This window comes from Puntigrus tetrazona, chromosome 7 (genome assembly GCF_018831695.1).
Source record: "Puntigrus tetrazona isolate hp1 chromosome 7, ASM1883169v1, whole genome shotgun sequence".
NCBI classification, from domain to species: domain Eukaryota; kingdom Metazoa; phylum Chordata; class Actinopteri; order Cypriniformes; family Cyprinidae; genus Puntigrus; species Puntigrus tetrazona.
In genome coordinates this window covers 10,939,237-10,966,284 of record NC_056705.1, presented here as the reverse complement: position 1 = coordinate 10,966,284, position 27,048 = coordinate 10,939,237, and the positions used below count along the sequence as shown (strand labels likewise).

The 27,048-nt window shown below is 34.9% G+C and overlaps 1 protein-coding gene across 1 annotated transcript in view; it reads right to left on the bottom strand.

The window, feature by feature from the left end:
- ntrk3b (neurotrophic tyrosine kinase, receptor, type 3b) overlaps nt 1-27,048 on the bottom strand; it is a 104,712-nt gene that overhangs the window by 19,910 nt on the left and 57,754 nt on the right. Inside the window, exons 10-12 of the mRNA XM_043243219.1 lie at nt 25,501-25,550; nt 25,309-25,411; nt 2,453-2,641 (exon numbers count right to left, since the gene is read on the bottom strand). Coding sequence (XP_043099154.1) covers nt 2,453-2,641; nt 25,309-25,411; nt 25,501-25,550 — 342 coding nt within the window. The remainder of the gene's footprint in view (nt 1-2,452; nt 2,642-25,308; nt 25,412-25,500; nt 25,551-27,048) is intronic.

Below are 27,048 nucleotides of genomic sequence, written 5' to 3'. Positions count from 1 at the left end.
AAAATGTTAACTGGGTAAAACTGGTCTGATACCCGACCCACAATCCCGGCTCTGCTAGTTTATGTTCTATCTATAAAAAAATCATGAGCTGCACCTTGGACCTTTTTTTATAAGGTGTGTCTTTATATAAATGATTCAGCTTTCTACAGCTTGTGCATAAAGTGCTTTCTAGTAGCCCAGAGCTCGAGATGTAAAAACATACCCTCTCTTAAGCAGCTAACTGTCATTTAAATATCACGCACTCATCAGATGTGGGCATGGCATGATGGTTATGTATCTACAGCCATAAAGATTTTATGCCATCCATTATGCATAAAGAGTTAATTTATTCATGAGGGCAAAATGTGATTGTCCTCTGCTTTTGGATTCCTTTTCATAGCCGTCAGTTCACCCTGTGAATAGACCACTGTTTTGTGCCTGGAATATAAATAGACCTTGTGTGTTGATGTGTGCAAGTCTGTCTCCGTATATACCATTCTATACTCTATAATTCAATCAGTGCCCCTTTTAGCCTTTTAAACCGGCAGACAAAAACACTTGCGTAAAATCACAAGTATATTCGGTCCAACTAATTACTTTAAAGGTCTAAACTAAGACACCATTTGTTTCAGAAGTCATTTGGAAGGCTATAGTCACAGCGGACCCCAAAAATAGCAAATAATTATATTAATGATCTTATAAATCTTAGCGGGAGCTCTGCATTTGCATTCCTGGCCATTTATACAAACAACAAAGTTGGCATTTGTTCCAACGCACTCATCATCTAAAAAAAATCATCTAAAAGTTAACACTATTGTGCACATCTTCGAAGTGACCCTCTATATGATGAGGATAGTTATATTGAGTTATATTAGTTTCTGAAATATGTGATTTAATTTCTGTAGTCTTCAGTGTCACACGATCCTTCAGAAATCATTCTAACATGCTTATTTAATGCATTTCGTATCAAAAGCACACATGTGCAATAATCATGCGGTCTAATCGGCATCTTGGTATCTTAGACAGTTTTGTGAACAATATTTGAGAGAAACAGGCCTTTTGTGTACATAGAAAAAGTCTTAGATCTTTGAGTTCAGTTCACGAAAAATGGGGACAAATACAAAAGTGTTGCATTTATAATTTTGTTTAGAGTATTTCATGTTGCGTCAGCAGTGGATTTCAAGTTTGTGTCAATTTTTAAAGATGGTAACCATGGCAACGTTCCGGCATCTTATTTTTGGTACCATTACAGTGACCAAAGACTCATTATGCTCAGAGATTTTAATTAAACCATTGTTGACAGAGCCGTCATGTTATGCTTATGTTTGGAAGGTTGCTTGGCAGAAGCGCGCTCTTGAAGGGTTGCCATGTCCACTTATTGTAAAGCAACTCTTTTAAAGCCTGTTTGGGTTGGTTGTTCGGGCTCGGCTCATAAAACAATTCAGTTTATGCAGTTAATAAAGCAGACGGGCACAGGTCACAGTATTTTGGTATGTGGCTGATTTCCAATGTGACGCATTTGGATTTAAGTTTATTATGGCTTTGTTGTTATTTGCTGTTTTTATAGCAAGATCTACACAAAATAGAGTAGGAAAACTATTGGAAACTATTTTCACTCAGTAAAGGCTAGTAAATTTGCAAAAAAAATAAGTAAAAGCCTATCTATTTTTATCTGTTAAGTTAGGTTTACTTGATACTTAATGCTTACCATGGAAATGAACTCTGATTCAACAAAATAACATAAAAAACAGTATACTCAAGTACATTTCAGTCAGTCACAGTTTATAAATGTAGCACTGGGGAAAAAAACATGCTATTGAAGCATGTGCTTCACTTGCAAAGATGCAAGTAGGCGAGTAGTCGGCTTATTATTTTTAAGATAACATGTCCACTCAATATAATTATTATCCAATTGAACACAGAGACCTCCATACTTTGAACACCATACACAATGATGCTAACAAATCAGTGGATAGTGTTTGAGCGGAAAATAACCTCCATATGTCACAAAACATTAAGCGAACTAAACCTAAACAATGTAAATATGACTCAAAAACTATTTTAATTATTATTGCCCTCAGTGCATGATGGGAAAAACTGGATCATAACTTTGATATTTACTTAAAGAATCCTTATAAACAATTCCAGGTAAATTCTGCTTATAAATTCAAACGTTAATTTATACTAGCTTAAATTGGATGCTAGTATAGAATTTACTTTATTGTTTTAATATTTGCCTGAACTAAATAATTTAATGTAGAAATTACACAAAATTTTGACATTTTACGTAGTATTTAAATGACGTTTTACAGTGTAGTTACGTTAAAATGTCAAATTCTGTGTGATTTCTTGCACTTTACGTTCAGAAAAGAAACAAATCTGATTCTCTTTTATATGCATCATTAACAACTAGTTGTTCAATTCGGTTCATTGCAAACTGTGTAGAATTTCTGGAAATGAGTTTTGCACTCACAAGTGGCCGGCTTGTTGCAGTTGTGTCCGTGCCTGAAGTACTGCGGGTTCTCGATGACGGGAATGCGACTCATGCCGATCACGACGGCGTCAGGTCCCGCGTCGAGAGAGCAAGGCGTGACGATACCGTGGTTGACGTGATGAAGAGGGCTGGCAGAGTCTTCCTCACCGCTGATGACTGCCACTGGGCCTGTAGAGCAAGCGCACAGTAGTTATAAACCTACGACAGATTGAATGCTATTTTGAAGCATCGCAAAAAACAAAAATGGCTTTGATTCAAATCAAACACTGATTACCGTCTTTGCGAAGAGCCAAAGGAGACATTAGACTTTAAACACTAGCTAAACGGGAAGACTTAACAACCCCCGGCTCATTTCACAGCATTAAACCTTCACAAGACTACAGAAACTCTTTCATCAAGTTTACTTATTTATTCATCGTGAAATTGACAGTGGTTTAAAATCGTCTAAATTTGCCACCTGAGGGAAAGCCATCGAGCCGGATTGGGGAAATGGGAAGGAAAGAAGGGTGTTACTGCTTGTAAACATATAATTTTCAACAAGCCCACCTCAAAACAGGACTCTTCAAACCAGCCGTTTGTTCACAAGCACACTCGGGGGAGCGCTTAAACATGGCCAACCAAACAAATGATCAACACAGAGGGACCGAAGCAACTGAATGTCATTTCTCTGTCTCCTCAAATGTCTGAAATCTGTCTGTAATGCTTCAGACTTGGACAGATATCTGTAAACCCACCCAATGAGCATTATTTCACTGAATTCATTCCAAACTGAGCTCTTGTCGGTTAATGTTTGATGTGAAATTCTGTTGTCCTAATGTGAAAATGAATCCCATTTATCTGAATACCCAGATTTTCTAATGAAAATCTCTATAGCTCTGTTCCAAAAACCTTGTGAGCTGCCTTTATGTCTGCCTTTCCGAGGGATACAGGAACGAGTCCTAAAATCCACAAATACAATTTCTGGTTCTCTCGTCTTTGTTTTTCCAAATGTTTTTTTGGTAAAAAAAAGCTCATGGTATTTTCACGTTTTATTCTACAACCTCACTCGTGATTGAAGTAAAATTTAACTCATCAAATTGAGCTTAAGAACATTAAATGTCGTCTTGACATTTATAATTGTAGACTTTAAATAAAGTTTGAATGAGTTTAAAGCTTGATGGTGGCGTCGCGGAGCTACCGCTAGCTTTTTACTTCTGGTGATTGTATTTAGACTTCAGAATTCATTCAGGTTTTGTTAATTTGTTAAGATCGTCTTGTTTAACAAAACATGCAAGTATCAGAAAATATGATGGGAAAAAAAAAGGATTGGTTGCCAGAACTTTACCAAAAAGCGTTACCATAAAAAAAGTGTCCCTCAGGGAATTCAGTTCAGTTCAGTAAATCACAAGTTAAATGGTTATTTTTCATTTCTTAAAACCGTAAATGTTACAGTATTTTATTGTAGAATTACATTAAATGTAAAGTTAGATCCATTACAGTTATTTTATTTATTTTTATTTATGTTCACACACACACTTGCATTTGTGGTTTATGGGGACTCTCCATAGGTGTAGTGTTTTTTATACTGTACAAACCCTATTTTCTATTGCCTTACACCTAAAACATACCCCTTGCAGGATACTACTGCCGTTTTTTGAATTTCATAAAACACCGTTTTGTAAGTTTTTTTTTTTTAAGCCATGAAAATGTATTTATATTCCCTTACTGCATAAGCCATCCTGGACTAATTTATACCTAGTCAAGACCATTTTGGTTTTGTCCTCATGGTGAATGATACACATCATCTAAACTGGCCAAATGTAGAAATCTTCAAAACCGTTTTTCGCGCCCAATACGCTTCCAAATGCTTGCTAGGCAGCTCACTAGGTGCGTTTGTCACATCCTGCGAATTTCGAGGGCTAACATCAGAAATAATAGTTTTTCATCCAATCAATAAATCCCACCGACTCTTGTGTCAGTAGCAGCTGAAGAGACCTGAAATGTTTTTTGGTTTTTCTCACCATGACTGTGTCAGGGTTATGGAGCATTGCCCAGACTTGTAGGTGTAACCCCCGCGAAAACAACCCTAGGTGCAAGGTGTGTGAAGTCTTGCCATAACAGCAAAGCCACAGGCAAGACGCAAACACCGGACTGAAAGTCACGTGCGCAAGTGACATGCCTTGCTTATACGTGTTGAATTTATTAGGCTTTCAATAAGGCATAAGCTTTCAGTTTCGGGCTCTGTGTGCATTTTTGACCGCAGTATTTTCTTGCATATCAGCTAAATGTCTTAAACGTAAACGTACGTGAAGTTCTTTCAATCTTTTTCTGTGCTCCATGAGCCGGTGAAGCCTCTACTCAGTAGCTCATGTCGTGACAGAACACGTAGGTAAAAGTAAACACACCTCATGAACAGAACCGCACGTCTTTTGCGTTTGACATTTAGGGTCCTAGTGACAAATCATGCTTGTTGGTACAAAGTAAATCTGAGAGTTCAATATTAAACATTTGAGTGTAACTCTTGGTGTTCCCAGTCAAATCTCACTCTGAGGGATACAGACCTCCGTTATTGATGGTTCTTCATGAAGCAGGCTATAGGAAATTTATGACTCCTCCATTGGGCCGATCATTTATTTTGTTTACGATTGTATAAAAAGCTCTGTGAGAAAAGCCGGAGCATATTTTATTCTACAAGAATGCTCAGCCTACTAAAAGTGTTAGTTTGTCTTTAGCCACTGACGTTAATGTGATGGATCTCATAAAATGGCAAGATAATTTTGCCATAAAAACTTAGGAAAATTAAGTATATTGTAAGACTTTGTGACATTTTCATTACTATTAAATACATTTTCTCACTAGGTCCCGAAGGTCCTATTTATTTATTTTTATTTAGACTAAATTATTCCCATTAGAGCTGGATGTTGTTTTGAAGGTTTTTTTATATTATTTTTTTATTTTTTTTATTTTTTTTTACAATAATTCTATTCTTATTACCAGTCTGCATGAAATCAGTATAAATGAAATAAAACCAGTATAACAAATGCTACCATGAATACTACGTACCATAAATGAATAATAAATACATTTATATAGTAATGATTGAATGTTATTGGGAATAAACGATTGGATATTGTAGTAATGAGAGAAAATGTGTCTTAAAAATATTTAAAAACTAAATCATTCAAAAGATCATATTTCTTTGATTTTGGTTTTAAATATGACCAGGATGTTTGTAACAGCTGGATACCTATTTTTATCGATCATTTGAATAATAATAATAGTGCTGTAATGCGATTAATTAAATAAAAGTTTATTTATATATATATATATATATATATATATATATATATATATATATATATATAATATATAATATATAATATCAATATATGTGGACAACACTCAACCTGTGTAATTTACAGTGTTACCAAGCTCCATATACATTAGAAAGGCTAAGCAAGCTCAATGCAAGCACTGGCCCAGCTTTATTCCTAGTCTACACCAGCACACAATCTCCTGAACTGTAGTGCAATGCAAAAATAAAGAGCCGCTTTCATCAGTCACACTCTAGCCATTTAAACAGAGGGAGGTGTGATCAAAATTGATATCGTTGCATCATCCTGGGCAGTCGGTGGTGGGCCTCGATTGAGCAGGGGCCATTAAATATTTACCTTTTATTACAGAGTCGCAGGGAGCGCACAGAAACATGTGATCATTCAGATACTGACAGTAAGGCTGCTATCGATCAGGCTACTGCGCAGCCCCATGACTTCACTGATCCAACAGAGCAAAGAAAACTCTGCTGAACGAGCCTCATACAAAACCCACAGCAGCAGACCCAGACACACACAAAATAGATTCAGACTGTTTAAGTGCTAGCACAGCACTTCACACTGCACTCAAAATAAAGGATGATACAGGCTGCATGTAGACTAAATGCTGCGAACATATGTTTAAGGTTGTAGGGATATCTGTGGTAACTTGTTTTGCCACAGAATACAAATAATAAAAAGTAACATTGTAATTCTGGGAAAAAATTTACAATTGTGAAAGACAATGATTATTTATATATATATATATATATATATATATATATATATATATATATATATATATATATATATATATATATATATATATTTTTTTTTTTTTTTTTTCAATTTTAAGTAAATCTCACTTTTTTAAAGGTAATTGTCACTTTTTATCTCTTAGTTCTGATTTTCTTCCCACAATTTTTATTTCTGAGTTTTAATATGCCATTTTTGACTGTTTCCTTCTTAATTTACAAGTTACATCTCACAACTCTGACCTTATATCTTGCAATTATTTATTTTTCTTTTATCGCTCACCTATCACACATAAAAAGTATGAATTGAGATACAGATAATCTCTTAAAATGCGTAGTCTTTATTTTTCCCGACATAGATTTCTCGTGTAAATTACAATTTTTATTATATTATAAAATATATTATTTTAAATATAAATATAAAATATTATTTAGCATCGATTTAGTAATGTGGCGTTGACTGTCTCAGTAAAACACAATACTATTACACTGGCTCACAATTGCAAAACATAGAAACCACGGCCTTATTGACCCTTTATGTAAATAAATAAAAATATAAATAATTGCATAAACCAAAATAGTTTTATTTCTGTAATATAATTTTATTGTCGTTTGATAAATCAACAGTACTGACGTTGAAACACGCATAGTTTTACATACTGTATGTACCAAATAGAAAGCATTATACAGTGTATGCTGTGCAGTACGCGAACTGCATTCTAAACCTAACCATACCTTTTGTTAATGGTTAAGACTGATCGATAATCAATCTCGGTTTTATGGGTTGCATTAACTTGAGTGTGCAGTTTATTGTAATCAATGTAAACTTCTATGAGAAACTGACTGCCGAATGAACCTGGCAATAAAAACCTTTTTATTTTAACCAGTCCCATACAGGTTATTCAATTAGTCAAGACCACAACCACCCTTCAATAATGAACGGCAAATACATTTGCATCCTAAATCAACATCCCAGCCAATGTCCGGTGTTAAAAAATGAAATAAATAGAAATAACGTGATAGATGTGCATGTTTTTGTACGTAGTGAATGCAAGGTGCCAAGTTTGGTTCTGTGAGGCCTGAAGGAAAGGAAATCACATCAATAACCGCAGACAATTACAGTCTCCTGAAGCTCCCCAGACCAAAGCACCAGCGTGGGTTCAATCACAACTCGAGGAGTCTAGGAAATACATCTGCAAATACCGTGGCAAACAGAAAGCCGAAATACACACCAGCTAATCTTAAATGTGCAGTACAGATAATCACAGAGGTGAGCCGCTGTCACCCAAAATCTGGGTTAGCATAATGGGCTCAATCAGACACAGTGCCGGAGGCAAGAATGTAATTATTGTCTGATTCTCCTCAAGTCGTGCCGCAGATGGTTACGTAACATGTATCAAATCAGCATTTCTTTTTTAGCTCTCTGGTTAATTCTAGATAGAATTCCACGGGTAGTCCAAGCGGTTCATTAAAGACCAACAAAACACACACATGCAGGAAGGGCCCTCGGAATATGTTTTGCTAATCTTAAATCATAATGCGGCTGTATTAATCGCATCACGAGAACAAAGCGACAAGTTCACAGGAGCAAACGAGCCGAAAAACCGGGACAAAACGAGAGAACGTACGAAACGCTTAATTTAATTATTCAAGACTTGTTAAAAATAAAAGCATCTTTGTTTTCATGTCGTGTCTGTGACCCTGTTACGGTGTCTACAACACAAGGATTCCCCCGTCAACACTGTTTTTGCTCATCAAAGGCAAATACGAGAAATATTTCATTTAGATTCATGTCGACATTTATAGTGGATTACCAGAGTTGCCAGCTGGGAGAAATAAATATATTAAAGCGTTTTATTTTTTTTTTTCCACCGAGATCCTTTTACAATAAATTTTTAAAAATCCTCCCGCTGTAATAAGAACATGCATTAGATGCATTACAATGGGTTTATTTAATTAACTTATTCGTTTTAGTTTTTAGTGTTGTCGAAATCAGCGCGTTAACACGTGATTCATTTTTCCAGTTTAACGGCGCTGAAAATATTGAGCGAATTTGTCTGATTTATCATTTACGATTAAAGCGCAGTTATAGCCTATATAAAAGGTGTGAGAAAAGACATTGCGTGTCAGATCCGTATCACGTTTAGTAGAAATAGCAGCCAAAAAAACAAATAACCCAGCTGCTGTGAAGTCTGTTAATCAAAGAACAAATGAAAAGAGAACGGCAGTAATGTTCGTAGCTTTAAGGGTAACGCTGTTCATTAGTTAACATTACTTATCTACATTAGTTAACATTAACTAAGATCGAATAATACTTCTACAGCATTTATTTATCTTAGTTAACATTCATTTCAGCATTTACTACTGTGGTATTAAAATCACAAGTTAGTTAGTATTAATATTAGTTAATGCACTGTGAATTAATTAACAATGAGCGACTGTATATTTACTACTAACAATAACAAAGATTAATAAATGTGTTAATCGTATTAATTCATACATCTACATACAACTAACAGTCTTAACCTTTTTGTAAAGTGTTACCTCTTTAAGGGTTTGTCTATATATATATATATATATATATATATATATATATATATATATTTATATATAAAATATATATATTTAAAAACTGTGAAGTTAGGTGAGATTAAACACAAATCGTTTTAGAATAAATTTGATCAATTACTTTCGATAGATTGACAGCACTATAATTTATTTATTGCAATTACAGTTTGAATATTGATATATTAAAGCTGCAGTCCATAAGTTTTGCCTCTTCGTCGCTATTTCTGTTTAAAAACTTATTGCAGTTCCTCGTATTTCATGTGTTTTGAGGTGAAAGTGTATCTGTCAGTCACCACACCGGAGTGAATCCTGTACTTAGCAATCACAGATTCCAGCCTACGTCTTGAAATATATGACCCAAATACGAATTTTCACCAGATATAGTCATCAGAAGAAGTAAGGCTTTGCACACACAAAATGTGATTGGCCGTAAACATGAGGGGAAAAAAATCCTAGATTTAGCCGTTCTGCACCCCTCGCATCAGGATTTCTGATTCGCAATCGTTCTTCTGGGCAGATTCAGTCACTTAACACACATCCACACCACAGGGAAATCTGATAAGATAATCTTTGAAACCACCGAAATAACCAAGACATTACATAGGATTGTAGGAAGGGAAGAAATCGGCCCAAAATCAGCCCAATTATGTTTTGGTGTGTACCCAGTATAAGTAACAAGTCTGCCATGTTTGTTCTGACCAACTGAGGAGAAAAGCATTAAAATAAATCGCTCTACCAATGCTGATTTAATCTAATAACAATAGTATATTTGTCTTTATATTAAGACAGGACAATCTTTAGACCGGAAGCAAAAGTCCAAGAGGCCAGACTCGAACTCCTGACTCCCGAAGCGCAACACAACATGTCAGCGTTCCGCCGTTTGAGCAGTTTTATATATTTAATACTTTTTTTCCCCCTCCATTCTTCTTTTGATTTTGGGAATAAACGCCCTTGAAAATGTTAGTCACGGTTTTTGCGTAGCCGGGTTTTCTAATTAATTGGTACGTCAAACTGTTAAGTTTCAAAGCCCCGAGAAAAAAGTATATATGTATTCTTCGCGACGTGACCTGTTTAAGAGAAACGCATTAATGCAAAGTGGCACTTCTGTTCTAAACGGCACTAACGACAAACTTCAATGTTACGCTTTAGTCAAAGAGAGAGCATCCGATGCATTTAAATCATTTCTACAGTTATCAAACATTCACACTGTGTTTTCTTAATTCCTGCTCTTTCAGATGTCATATAAATACTCGATGAGGGGGCTTTGCAGCACTGAATGCTGCCTGAGGCTTATCACTGTTTGAGCGAAAGCAAACAGCTCTTGTTAGGATTTCAATAAATTCCGTCCATAACCCTTTCAGTTTATTTCTTACACGAGGCGGAATATCCTCCAGCAATCAGTGTGCTGCTGAACGATAGCAACGTTTTTGAAGTTCCAACCCTTTTTTGATTTTCCGATGCTGCCCTTGAAGTCGTTTTGTTATGTGCGATTCAAAAGAAATATCCATATCTCACGCTTGTCCATCTGTGATTGCTGTATTAGTCCTCAGAAAGACACTCTGCTAATGCTTGTGATTGACATAAGTGGGTAGCTTTTTGTGCCACTTAAAGTTGCTGCCTTTCTGCAAACGCTAACCAACACTGGTCTGATTTATCAAGTTCTGGAGGATGCAACGTGATTTATGGTTTTTCTCTAAGTGATTTCCAGAAAGCCTGTGTCCCGGGGGGGTAATTAGATTGTCACTCAAAATGAAGACCGAATGGGACAAGTAATGCATAATATATGATTGACGTTTACATGATTACCGTTACCTTTGAAATCAATTTCAAACTGATGCTTAAAAGGACCATGCCGTCCATTAAATCCTGCCAATTAAAAAATACAGCTGTACTGTATATAATCACCTGAATATATCACTTCCATTCAGAAGAGCTCTTGACACGTCTCTCTTGTTGCAGCGGTAAGACAGATTTTCAATAGCTCTTTTCCAAACCCTGGTGAGTTGGTCTTGCTCTCTGTTGTCTAATTAGGCTGTTACCTTCTAAGACAGCATATTAACGTCATAGAAGCTCGTAACTGACTGATTTGAAGTGCTCTACATAGGTACGAACCCTCTTCACGGTCATGGCAAATACAAATAGCGTGCATTTCTTAATTAAGACACTCATGGTTGAGTTTGAGTGCATGTTGCTAAGCTAACAATGTGACACGATTTGCAGAGCACACTCAAAGGTTCAGTGAATTTTTATTAGAGACGCATGTTGATATGTAATTATTAGGTCTGTCAAGTGATTCAAATGTGCAATTAAATGAATTGCCTATTAATTGTACATCGGTTTAGATGGAATCTATTGCACAAACTTTTAAGTTTACAATGTGGATATAATGCTCTTTTTAGAAGCATTTACATAAATGCATTTATACTGTCATTAGAACTGCATAATATTGCTATGAAATTAATACGTAAAACTACATTTTGAAATTAATTTATATTCTACCTACTACTTACTTTTTTACCTTTATACCTTTAATTTTGAGAGCACGTGGCATTGTGTTAAATTGACAATACTAATTATTATTAATAAGGATATTCACAGCTGATCCAAAATCATGTAGCAGCAGTAAACAAAGCACCTGACTTTGAAACTTGTAGAGCACATATATTAATTAAACCATAGCCTTTTGAAGTGTAAGCTATATCTTAATTTATATCTTTATTATTATTTTATTTATTTATTTATTTTTACCAGAGCACCACCTAAGTCTTCAGTCATTGCAGCTTCCCAAACACAAACAAAGGATATCGTATGATTAACAATAAATATATTTAAAACAAGATAAGGTAGTTAATATTTGCATCATTAATAGTTTATATTATCCACCCCCAAGCATGATAATCAGATTGCATTTTGTGAGGGAAAAACTTATAAATGCCTAAATTAAAAACTGTTTTACTGACCAAATTGCTTTTTCTTCAAATTAATTAAATTTAAATTTATATTATCTCAGGAAAACAAATATTTTCTTTGGGATAAAAACCTACCTCAGCTTCTGGACCAAGGGTACAATTAACAACAAAGCCCAAACAAATTAAATTACTTTTTATTTTTAACTATATTACTAAAGGCTCCAATTAAAAACAATTGAATGCAAATGTGTCTTTAAATTAACTTCTAAATTATTCTATGTCTATTTGTTGTTAAAATATAATAATTTGAGTGGCTGTCACTTGTTTCTTAAATATTTATCCAAACAATTAAAACATCACTAACGGGTAAAATAAATGAAGTAATGAAGCATAGTCTAATATTTTGCTAAATTCTCATAACTAGACAGAGCTGTAGACACTGATGACCTGTCTGAAGTAAATTAAATTAAATGCTACGTGACATTTGTTAACGATGTCTTTCCGATGTTTCGTGAGGGGTAAGATGCTAATTTATGTCAAAACTAGTAATAAAACCACAATTGTCTGAATTTCCTGAAAAAAATTTATGATTTGTCATATGCATAACCAACTGAAAGTGCTGTATTGAATATTTTCGATACAATACGTGCTCTGTTACACCCCTAATATAAAATATATATACTGTGTACATCTATTATGCATAAATACAATATATAAATGTATATGTGTGTGTGTGTGTGTGTGTGTGTGTGTATATATATATATATATATATATATATATATATATATATATATATATATATATATATATATATTAAATACAAATATATATCAAATATATAATGTTACATAAAGTAGTATTTAATTGTTTCTTTTAACTATTAGCATTCGCAGTGCTACAGGCCAAGGGCAAAAGAAAAAAAGGCTGACAGTAAGAATATTCCTTTTGTTTGATCAACGTAAGAGGAAGATGAGTACTTCACGTTCTCAAACATACCGTGTGTGCTGACATTTTTCAAAAGCAAATTGTGATCTTTAAAAAAAGCAACTTCCTCCCACATCTGGGATTAAAACGATTATAGACTATTTTCGGGGTGTGTGATTCTGAGAGCGCAGTGATTTCTGTGCTGTTTAACAAACACTAGAGAGCTGGAAATAAGACTGATTTGCATTCGCCCACTCATCTACAGTGAACATGACGCGTTCTCTGAGGGATGACGCTGGTATCAGAACATGGCAGACGGTGTTTTTGAGATGTACAGTGAAAGGCTACAAGTGTTCCTCTAGCAGATCCACTGGATAGATGACTGTGTCTTTGACTAATGTCTGAGATACGTGACTCCTCGCATGCCTTCAACAGAGATCCTAAATATGCTGAAAAGAAAATAAGGAAAACATTCGATTTGGGAGTTGCCAAGGATCCCGCAATGTCACATTATCACAGTACGCCGTAAATTGTGCAAATTATCCTCGCAGACGGGATCGAAAATGAATCCTGGTGACTGAAAAATGACAGGTTTTGAGATTTATTTTCATTTAGTGGCGTTAAGTTAAGTGCCTTACTCAGTGACACAATGGTCATACTTTATGGATCCGATCACCTATCAAACTAGCAACTTTCTCACCCTTAGCAACCACAAAATCATCTACTATGGAAGCAACACATTTAACATTTATGTCTTACTGATGGAGTTCCAAAATATAATTCACTTTCTTTATTCACTATTCAGCGACCTGTTGGTCGGATGGCCTTAAATGAGTAGTTCATCGACATTGATGGACAGAGGACTCATATTTGTTGATTATTGCGATACTGGATTAATGGACTCTCATTCTGACGGCACCCATTCACTGCACAAGACCCACTGGTGGATACAATTCTCCAACTCCGTTCTGATGAGGAAACGATAAAAAATAAATTTTCAGCAAATGTCAAATTTTTGGGTTGGACTTCGCCTTTAACTGACAATTCTCCGAAACTCCTATTTCAAAAAGAGTCTCCGTGTGCCTCATTTTCATCTTAAACCAGATGGGCACTGCATGATTTTTATCATCCTTTATGATTAACTCTTCTCAGATTGTACACGATTCAGCACAAAGGCAATTAATCAGCTGTTGGTGAGCATGTCACACTATGTGACCTGCAAATTTAGTCTCAGACGACAAAATCATGGCAAGAATCATACAGTGTGCACCCGGCTTTAAGCTAATAGACATGCTTTGCTCTGCTGAGGTTGCTTAATCTGGGAAATTACTTTTACAATTGTTACTAATTATCACGCTCAATGAGTAAAAATTGGCTGCATTTGTTCCCACTGGAGCAGAAAAGCAGCACTAAGACAGATTAAGTTACAAAAGCTGTGACATGAGAACAGAAGCCTTTTAGAAGCGAACGCTCCTCGAAACTTCGGCCTTTTGGGTGATGACTAATTTTACAGTCATTAATTAATGCAGGACATTATGGAACCCCTAAGAGGCCATGCATTATTAGATATATTTTTTCTTATTTTGTCATTATTAAGACTTCATTTTCTAATAGATCTCAACAGTACAAGTTGTCTTAAAGTCGTTGTTTAGGTCCAAATATCATTTTGAAGTTCAGCACATGTACATTTCTATTCAAAAAGTCGAGGCTGTATTTATTCGATCAAAAATGCACTGAAAACTATGATATTGTTAAATGTTAATATCATTCTAAATAGCTGTTTCTATTTCTAATATATTCAAAAATGTATCCCTATGGCGTAAAGCTGAATTTTTTTGTCTCATGATGCTTCAGAAATCATTCCAATATGAACGACATTTGGCTACAACTTCTGAACATGTGATCAGTTTTATTTTCATTTGATTTTATTTGAGTCTGCATGCTTGTAGAATGATGTTTGACAGATAAATTGAAGGTTTTGCGTGTTTGCAAAAAGACAAAGAACAATAACAATGCATGACCCCTTAGACCCCTTAGATTTCATATCATTTCAGTCCAAAAAAAACGGCATCAAAGTGGCATTGCACTGTATAATTACACTGCTTGCAATGAAACGCTCTATTTGTGTGAATCTTTTGTTAAGCCATGTTAACATACAGACTAATAAACGTATAATTATAAATATACCTTATAATTTTAGCCTCAGGTGTGCCGTCTATATTTAATTAGCATAAACCATATACTTTTAAAGTAAAAGTAAAGTAAAAGTCTGAAAGTGGAACAACATTGTAATATCTGCACTTGGTCTGGTTTCCGTTTGTCTAGTTATGTTTATTTATATACTGCGTGTAATATTTACTTCCAAGCATGCACTGGTATTTGCTTCATGAAAAGGCTTGAGATGTATAAGCTAACACAGACTCACATCATTGAAGTTATGAGCATTGTGGGGCCTCTATTAAATTAAGTGACCTATCAGTAGATGCAGAACACTGGTGAGGGGGAAACACAGCTTTGATTCGGTGTGGAAAAGAAATGATTTCTCCATCCCTACAGCACTCTTCACTATTGCGTCCTCCTCTCCTGTGACAACCGTGACAACACACCATGACGATCACAGAAATTGCCTATTATAGATGACAGTTCCGCTAAAGTTAATGCACAAAATGCCCCCGTGTTTTCAAAAGCGTATTGCACAGGTCAAACAGACAGTCTTTGGAAAACTAGGATATAGAGCGTGGATAATCAGAATTGGGATAAATACATATATTTATACATATATGGAAACAGGTGCTACAAAAAGAACAATTGTGCTTCTTCTTTTTGAGATATATATATATATATATATATATATATATATATATATATATATATATATATATATATATATATATATATATATATTTTTTTTTTTTTTTTAAGAAAATTGAAATTAAAAGTATCTGTCTGGTGAACAGTGTATTTACATACATATTTATTTATATATATATATATATATATATATATATATATATATATATATATATATATATATATATACTTTTTAGTGTGTATTTCCTAATCGAATTAAACTCGAACTGTTTAATTGTAAAACATTATCCCGTAAGGTCATATTATTTAAATTAGGATTTGGAATGTTACAAATGATTTTTATTTTGAATAAATGCTGCTCTTTTCAACTTTCTATTAATCATAGTATCCTGACAAAATGTATTACTGTTTGAACAAAACAATTTTAGCAGTTTTCTTATTGATATTATTGAATAATATTTCAAATCAGCGTATTTGAGTCATTTCTAAAGGATCACGTGACTTGTAACTGATGTAATTGCTGCTAAACATTTAGCTTTATTTACAGAGATATTTGTTTAATTAAAATATAACTGTTATTTTAAATTGTAGCAATATGTCACGATATTACTAATATATGTTTTAGCATCTTTACTGATTTATAATCCATTAAATTTTTTTGAAACAATTTGTATGGTATTGCAGCTTAAAGTCAATAACCTCTTACTGTTTCATGAAAAGGGGGTGTTAAAATGGAGCCATTGATTTAAGAGGACTGTGATTAAAATGTTCAGTCGTCTCAAAGTCAGAATGAGCTATTGTATTATGATAAAGCATTGCATTACGGCCGAAATTTTGAAAACAACATGCATAATAATAACCAGACGCTCGTTTCTCATTCTGGTATGAGAAACGAGTGCCTGGTTAGTTTAGATACGCGCTAAACTAAAGTTTCTCTTCTGGGCCATGTTTTAGCTGAGGATTTCTGCTTCTCACCTAGAATCATCTATAAACACAAGGCAAAAATAAACCTATTTGTAATGAGAATTCTGACCCTGGACTGAATGTTCTAGAACATTGTCATCTCACCAGTTCACAATTAACTGCACACAAACTGTTTTTGTATAATCTACATGTGCTCACCCCAATCATTATCAAAGCACGTCCAGACCACATCAGCTTCTATCATGTTTAATGGTGTTACGGCAAGAAGGGACTGAGCCATTTCACTGGCATGAAATTGATTTAGTGCACTGCCTTTAGGGGGCCGATAATGACCCCTCATCTCTGCATGACACACACCTTCATCTCCATTTCATACAGCCTTAAGAGGGAGAGGACAGCGTTTATCAGTGTCCCCTGTTCCCTATATAATAGAGTTGAGATGGGCAGTATCTGTCTGGTGAACAGCATTGAGAGGTTAAGTGTTTTTACTATGTAGTACTTATATTGGAAAAAACATCTCTGTTACAGAGAAGCGCAGTTTATCTACGGGTTACTATAAAAAGAGGCTGTACTGACAAAAAAAGAAAAAAATACTACTGTAGTGTGTATTTCCGAATCGAAATTAGAATGCTATACTAAACTGCTTAATTTCAGTTGATTTTGAATTGAGGTAGCAAATAGTGCAGTTACATTTTAAAGATGAATCTCAAATTCATGGATGGATAGACAATTGAATGTATGGAATGAAAGTATGGATGGAAGAATGGATGAACTGAGAAATGGATGGATGGACGAATGACTTGGATCTGATCAAATGGATTTCATCAGATGTCAAATTTTGACGGAGGGACAGAGGAACGGATAGATGGAAGAATGGATGAATTTCAGAAGATGTCAAATTTCAATTGATGGATGGATGGATGAGTGGATGGATTTCAGCAGATGTCAAATTCTGATGGAGGGACAGATGAACGGATAGATGGAAGAATGGATGAATTTCAGAAGATGTCAAATTTCAGTGGATGGACAGAGAAAAGGATGGAGGGACAGATGGCTAGATGGAGGGATTTTAGCAGAGGTCAAATTTCAATGGTTGGGTGGACAGATGGAGGGACGGACGAATGGGTGGATGGGTTGCAGCAGATATGGATAGATGAAGGGATAGATGGATTTTAGCGGATGTCAAATTTCAATGGTTGGATAGAAGGATGGAGGGACGAACGAATGGACGGATAGGTTCCAGCAGATATGGACAGATGAAGGAATGGATGGATTTCAGCAGATGTCAAATTTTGATGGAGGGATGGACAGATGGATGCACAAATAGATAGATACACGATTGGATAGATGGAAAAAATAGTTGGATGTATGGTCGGAATGAATGGATAAATGGGTGAATTGGATGGATGGAGGGACCTATATGGAGGAATGTCCAAACAGATAGTGGAATGAATAGATGGTAAAGCTAAATGGATGGATGGACAGACAAATAGATGGGCAATTGGATGGATAGAACAATTGATGGACAGATGGATGAATGAATCGGATGGTTAGATAGATGGACTGAAAATGGAGAGACAAACAAATGAATTGTTGAATGGATAGACTGACAGAAGGATAGATACACAAATAGATGGACAACTGGATAGATGAAACAGTAGATGGACGGACGGATTGAATGTATAGATGGATTAAATGGAGTAATGGATGGAGGGATTGGATATATGTACAGACAAATGGACATACGAATGGAAAGATGGAATGAATGGATGCATAGATAAATATGGATGGATGGATGGATGGATGGATAGATAGGATTCAGTAAATTCCTCTTCCTATGATTCAAATTCCATTCTTATTTTTGTACAACTCTTAGCATTTGAAAAAAAAAAGTCTGTATTCTGCTCAAATGACTTATTCAGTGTAAGTATAGGGGTTTTTATCTGTTGTATAGTCTGCAAAGCAATGCAAAGTCTCATCGCTTAAAAAAGGTCTCACTAAGCCACACGATTTAAGGTATCATTCATGTCTGTAGTACAAACAGTGCAGGATGAGTAATGCATCAAAGTTTAATACTTTTTCAGGTTTGTTCAAACACTTTAGCAAACACCACTTATAATACCAAATACCGCTACAGTCAGGCATAATGGGTTCATACTGGCACTGTGTAAGAGCTGGGGAGCACTTAAGCAACAAATGAACCTGAAACAATGATAAAATATGAGATGAGCAAGGATTTTTTGGAACAGAGGTGTTTTCTATCTCAAGAGGGGTATATGTTCACTTTTATTACCAAAATGATGTGATTACAGACACTCGTTCAGCCGGCGGTAGGGCAGGAATATGGTTGAAACCGCACAGAGCATTAATTCAATGGGGAAAGTATCCTTTTAAACCCCAATCATAATGGAGTGAAGTGCTTTTCAAAATTGAAAAATGGAGCTGAATGACCCTGTTCCACTTTGAAGGAGGAGGAAAAAAGGCCTCCGTTCCTTGCTGTGATTTTGACATCAGAAAACGGCCATTGTTCCAGATCATCGACAGCTTCAGTGCGTCTTTGTCTACCTGGTCTCATGGCATACACATTTTTAGCAAAACACAAAATATGTACCAACAAGTACATATCACTGCAGTTTCCAAAAGAAATGAACGCTAGAGGCAATAGAACTCTTCCTATTCACACAAATTTATAGAGTTTCGATGAATAAAGCGTAATTTTCTCACAAAATGATGTTATGACTTCAAAACGGTATTAATATGCTGTGATATTTGAAAACTGATGCTTTTCAATGATAGCATCACACATAACCAGCTTTATATCTATGTGTTTTCATAGATGGTAGGGTTTTTTTTTGGTAGCTCAGGGAGGACAGAGATGTACATGAATGAAGAGGAGCTCCGGTTCAAATCCTGTGCAACTATGGTTCAAATAAATGTGCCAGGGTTCACGTATCGAACCGGTGTTTTAGCGCCACTTTGTGCACATTCCTCTTTGTAACTGCGGCGAAGCATGCTGTAAGGCACGTAAAAACTGTGCTGCGCAGAAAGTGCACAGAAGTACATATTTTTATGTCTTTGTACGGGCCGGCGTGTCGGGGTTGCTGCAGACATGTTGGCGGGTTTCTTCACGTGTGAGCTGTTTGTTCTGTGTGTGGCTCCATTGACTGCTTCATTGGCTGGGGCAAGGTGAGTCAGTCAGGCGTGAAATCTTTGGGTTTGATGATGTGTGCTAAACAGCCCTTGGCTTATTGCAGTAACGTAGCCGAGGAAGGTTTAAGCCCTTGTGACAGCGATGATAGGATCTTAATAGGCAGGTGAGCTATCAGGGCAAAGAGCATGCAGGGAGGCAAAGGGGAGGGTTTTCGCGGTGAAGCTAAAATAAACCCTGTCATATGCGGTTAGTGATGTTACCATCATGAGTCATATCTCATAAGGCGACTTCCTCGCTAATATTTGGCAAAAAGCAGATCTCATGCCATTTGAGATGTCCGGTGTGACCAAGCATACTATACATTAGAATGTGCACTAAAAAGTTTTTATTTTATTTTATTTTTAATCTTTTAAAGAAATCGATTAGTGCTGTTAAATGATTAATCGCATGCAAAATAAGATTTTGTTTTATGTGTGTGTAATGTGTGTGTGTGTGTATATATATATATATATATATATATATATATATATATATATATATATATATATATATATTATGCACATATAAATACACACACATACAGCATTATATATTTTATAATCATAACGAAAAATATACATGTTTTTTTAACATTGATGATAATAATGTTAGTTAAGCAGCAATGCATGCATTCAGAATGCATGTGAGCTGTTTACGATTAGATATGAGTCAGAAAAAGTTACATACCTGTGAGCATTTAGTAAGTCAGATTACATACCTCTTAGTAAAGAATTATGTCAAATTAAAATGTTTTTTTGTTGTTGTACGGAAGCCTTAAGAGTTCATGCATGGTACAAAGTGTTCAATTTATCTGTCAAGCGTGCAGAATCACGTAAAACAACACATTCATAGTCACTGTATGGGATGATTGAGTTGCAGCCTTGCTTGGTGTCATAAATTCATAATTATATAAATTAATTTCTTTATAAATTCATATTTTTGAATTCAAAATCATTGACGCCTGGTGTAATGATGCTGAATATTCAGCTTTGCATCATAGGAATAAATTACTTTTAATATATATTCAGATAAAAAACAGTTACTTAGTATATATAGTAATAATATTCCTTAATAACTGTTGTTACAGTATTTGAATGGTCCAGAGAAAATATTGTCCTTCAAAAATTTCTGCCTGATTCAAAACAGATCCTTAAATAATAATAATCACATTGCACTTCCGTTCAAACGCATGCATACATTTTATCTTTTGCTGCATACTGCGCTGACATTCAGGTTTGTTGAACCCTGACCTGCTCATTCAAATAATGAAACTATATTTAACCAGTTCAGGATATAATCATCACAGACTGAGCTCTCTCGGCTCCGTGAAGTGAATACGAACTTCAAAGCTTCTCGGTTTGCACTGCAGCGGTCCAGGAAAGTGAGCCAGATAGTATATTTTAACTTTCAAATGTATTTTTATTTGTTTTTTGGGATGTATTATTTACTAAAAACAGAAGCCCCAGAGCACAACATCACATCCTGATGAATCCGGATTATTCTAAATGCAGTAGTGCATACCCGCAGTTACTAATTATCATAATACCAGACCAAAACATCTACATGCGAGCGCAACCTCACAGTCTGCAGATGTATCCTCGCGCTCTATGAAAACTATAAAGTACATGAAGATATTGTATGCACAAAGCAAGCTTTTACATTGTTTTTGAAATAAAGCATTATATTTTCATATAAATAATTTATGAAAAGGCTTATTGTAGGGTAGTTTCATCTAAAATGAAATATACTGTATATATATATATATATATATATATATATATATATATATATAGTATATTTCATTTTATATATATATATATATATATATATATATATATATATATATATATATATATATATATATATATATATATAAACCCAAAAAGTACATTTACATTTTATGTATCAAAACTTTTTAATAAAAACACAGCACACAGGTCATATAAACCATATGCATTTATGGGAACCAATATATCTGTAATATCACTATTATATCAAGCAGGGATAAAGGAAGTTTATTATATTACAGATGTGAAGCCGGACAAAAAGTCTAATTATACTTCAGATAAAATAATGACCATAGGATAAGACACCAGCCTGAGGCTCTCTTAAAACATCCTTTCCTGACAGGAAATGAATGCATTATATAGAACTGAATTTAATAAAGCTCCTTGTTGCAAGGAGAAATCAACATTTCCTGTGTACTTTCTTCTCTGTGATGCAAATCAATTATCTGTTTTCATATCGCCGTTTTGATTGATAGCGGACAGGAACCGATTAAAAGACATTTCCCTTCACAGAATCAGGAAATTACGCAAGTCAAAACCAAAAGCTCGATTTTCAAATTTATGCACGTTTACATAAAAGATGAGGCGGGATGTGACCTAGCACTAAAACGATTAGGCGTCTAGGCCTTATTTGAGCAGTGTCAGTTATCAGCAATAATAATAATGTGGTTTTTAGCTCTGTGGTTTGACAAATACAAAGACTGTCAATTAGCATCTTATAAGAAAGGAGGAATTGCGCAAAAAAAAAAAGTACAGTAGGGCCAACATTTGTTGAAATCGATCATTAAAATGGCAGCAACGGATTGTATGTATATATATTTTCTTTCTTGCCAAAATATTAGAATATAGTCATGTTACAGAAGCTAAAAGTGTAAAAGTAGATGTAAAAGTGCCTCATGCTTTCACCTTAAGAAATAATTATTGTCTGACTAATCCCTTTCTATTATAATAGAGTATACAAATTCTCAAGAAAGACGAAAAGACTTGATAATGATCTTAAATTAAAAACACCCATATATATATATATATATATATATATATATATATATATATATATATAATATATATATTAATCTCTTGATTTTCCCATCAATTACAACCAAACGCCAAAATTGAAGACTGAAGCAGATTATGAAGCTTTGTGCGGCACAAGCTCTGTTCACGATTTGATGATTTAATAGCGAACTAAAGGTCTAAACACAGAAAACGAGAAACACACACACACACACACACACACACACAAAATCAGATTTTACTTCCAGCCCTAAAATAGTCTGTGATCAAACTCCAACGGCAAAAAAAGGCTCCCGAATGATTGAGCGAGGCAAAAATCCAATACTGCTCAATCTGAGGTAATGGCTGCCTAAGACCTCCAGCTGATTTGAAGAGAAAAACAGTACAAGTGGTGTATTGTGGGAAGGCCAGCGTGCTGAAAAGGGCTCGTATTGACGTCACGCTTTGAGTGTCAATCCTTTTATGCCTCTTCAACCTTGCCGGTGATCGTGAGACATAATGAGCCGTTCCTCTCGGAGTGAACGGAGCCCGTATTTTCTGTCTCTCGCAGGACCGTCACAACAAAGTGGGAGAGCGTTTTCATCTTATGACACATATATGAGAAAAGAGCAAAGGGGTGGTGGGTCAAGGGGCTTATGAATAAACTCAGTGTGTTTATGTTGGTTAAGGAGAACAGGCTTTGAAAAGCAAAGATGGATGGGGATGGGAAACAAAAGATCATTTTCTGTAATTTGTTTCCTCTTTGACATATCGCTTCGGACACGCGGTCGTTATTCACCGAGTGAAACGAGGGCAATGATGGGATAAGATGGCAGTCTCGGGTAAATAACTGTGATGAGCTTTTCATTTGGAGTTTCTGTAAAATGTTTAGCTTCGAATTTTAGTTTCAGCCGTCATTTCCTATTCATCAAATGTATAATTAAAGATGAATAAAAACAATGAATAAAAAATGTAATGTCTAGGATCAAATATTATGCAAATTAATTATAAAAAATGCAATTAAAACTAGAAATGATAAAGTAATTATTATTTAACAATTTTACGTTTACCATTATTGTTTTAGTGTTTGCAATTATTACAGTAGAAACAGTAAAATGCAATATTTACTATTTTACGAATATAATTGCTCAACCCCAAGCATAATGCAATGACAAAAAAGGAAGAACTAGAAATTATGATGGAGTTAGAGGGAAAACTTGATAATTGGCATTAATTATGAATATGATTTTTTGTTGTTTTTTTACCCAAAGTGAATTATTTTATTTTATTTTATTTTATTTATTTTTTTATTTAAACAACACTTTTACGTAGACATTCAAAAGTTTGGGGTTAGTTACATGAATTATTTTTTATTGTAAAAAGAAATTTACGCTTTATTCAAAAAAGATGCATTAAATTTATCAAAATAATTAAGTAGCAAAGCTGTTTTACAATAACGGTAATAATGATTAATAATATTATTAATAACACTGATAATAACTGTAATAATAAATGATTTCAAAGAATCATGTTACACTGTAGACTCGAGTAATGATACTGAAAATTCAATCAGATATTTTAAATATTAGTAATAATACACAGTATTACAGATTTTCTGAATTTTGATTAGATAAATATAGTCTACCATAAGAGATTCTTCACAGTAATCTTAAATATGTCTCATCCAATCAGAATTTAGAGTCCACTGTATTTTATATTATCAGTTTCACAGTTTTTGCTGTCGAATGGTTACAAAACTGCTTAATGAAGACATAATGATACATAATGAATCCATCAAAAAATGACCTGACGGTACGTAAATCAATTGGCGTCAATGCAATACCAACTTTACATTATGTAACACTGGAATTAAAAAGAAAAGTGCTTATCATTTGTCTAGCTAAAATAGCTATCATTAACACGGAAACAATCTCATCCATTGAATCTCAGCAAAAATAACTATTATGATATATATATATATATATACAGTTGCGGTGATCTAAAATTACTCATATCGTCGTATGTTTTTTTTTGTGGTACTGCCCACCTCTACTACACATGTAGTTTTGAATATAAAACTGTATCTGTGAAAGCACTGGCTCCACAGTGATACAAACCTTAATATTAGCAGAGGAAGTCAGGCTAAGCAAAGAAAGACTCGCAGGCATTTCCGCCAACTGCCTCCCCAAGGTCTGAGACTGGAGGATGCATTCAACTCAAATTCTATTCACACAAACCCACACAGCACAAACCAAACCCTATCTGACTCATGATGTGCCAGACCACTGTTTAAAAGCAGGCTCTAAACATAGCCTAAAACCAAAGCCGAGAACTCCTATTATGTTACGAAGTCCCGCGAGATGACTGACAGCTGAAAGACTGAGGAAATCTATTGTGCTCCTTCAAGAAAGGAGGAAGAGTTATTAAATAAGGTAGAAGTCAAATATTTAAAGTTAGCACGAATTCAAAATTGGAGCCTTGTTACTTGAACATGCTTTAAAGCTTCGTATGTTTGTCGTGTTTTGTCAAAATCTATACTCCCGTCCGACCGCCTGTCGCAAAGAGACCGTTTTTCGCCAATCGATCAATTCCCATCCACCCAGATACGCATTGACTTCCCTGAAAACGTGGAGCGAGACGTTGCCGTCATTTTGACATTTAAGAAAATGCAGTCGAATCGCACCTTTTATGCCGAATTTGTTGCGTCTGCTGTATTTGTTGATGAGGACGAAAATCACAATGAGGAAGACGCAGCCGAAGCCGGCCAGACCAACGGCGATCGACATCTACAGGGAAAAAAAAAAGCAATACAGCAGTCGATTGAATTTAAAGAACTTCAGCATTTGACTTTTTATAGACAGAAAGAGCATCTTACTCCGAATGAATCTTCTTCAGGGCTCTTCGCCTCATCTTCAGGTGTTGGAGCTACAGGAAATAGAAAAAGACGTTGCTCAATTAAAAGAGGCCAAATGATGAGTGTTGCTGATAACTAAAACTAATGAAAAATATTTGGACCCAATTACATATATCTTAAATGAACTTACATTTAAATTAATAATTTGATACAAACGCTTTTACATTGCACTTATATTTATAAAATACCTCTATGTAGTTACATCTGTAATTACAATTTCAATAATTACATTTGTAATCACATCCCCCACCCTTAAACCTAGCCATACCACCAAACCTGTCCCTAACCTCACCTGCATCCACCTCAATAGCAGCAAAAGTGTTTTGCAATTCAATATGAACACAATAAGTAAATGTAATTATTTTTTTGAAGTGCGTAATAGTTAAGGCCATCTAATATAAAGTGTGACCAAATATTTTTGTTAATTGCAATAATGCTGAAATATATAATATTAAAATAATACTTATAAAAGTTTATAAAAATGCAAGAAAGCCTAAAACTTAAAAACGGGCACATGACAAAATCGCTAAATCATAAACGAAGTATATACAATAACTATAAATAATAGTTGTTATTTTTTCTTTTAATATTCACTTCTTAATGTTAATCTTTGGCTGTGATGAAGCCAAACAACCTTTTCACCTTCATTTCTCAGAGGAAATAAATCCTCTAAATCCTATTAAATTAAAAACATTAACGATATTATAATAAACCATTGTTATTCCCCAAAACGGATAATATAAGTAATAAATTGTGTAAAATAACAACACATCAAATCATACCGACAACAAAATTAAGACAAGCATCCCTAACATGAATGTGCATGTACTGTATACTCTAGTGCTTAAATATGCATTTAAATATCATATTTTAAGGAATTAAATCTTATTTTGACTTCACTTTTGAGCCCTGTGACCGACCACTTTCCCCATTAAAACTCGCTCCGCTCCGCCATATACATATTCAATTATTTCTGTTCAGTACTAGATATTTTTATTCTCGGTTTCACTTCATGACTTGCACATTCATGATGCTGCCTGACAGCCACAGAGTGAACCGTTTCGTTTGGGGCGGCTTTCGTCTGAACCTGTGTGGTTCGTTCACAGGTGTCAGAGAGGAATTGCCATTTAATTGAGTCATAATGGCGTAGGTGCAGCAGGACTCACATATCGCTGCATCACGCACCCAAAGCACGAGCCGGACTCGAAAACAATTACACCATCCTGAACTCTTAATGCATAGAGCTTGTATACGTGCCAGAAACGAGCTGCAGTTCATAAGGGGTTTTCTTCAATCCACCGGCGGACGGAGTCATTAGGGGTGTCCTCCTTTACAGATGCTAAGGGAAATTTCAAGTATGGGATGGTGCAAGCGTGCCAAGCTCTGTGCGTTTTTAGAGCGCTTCAGAGAAGCTATTTTTAAGAGATGCTGCATTGAAGATGACGTGGGTTTATTCAATTCTTCAATTATCATAGATTGCAGTCTACTTTAATCAAAGCGTATATTTTT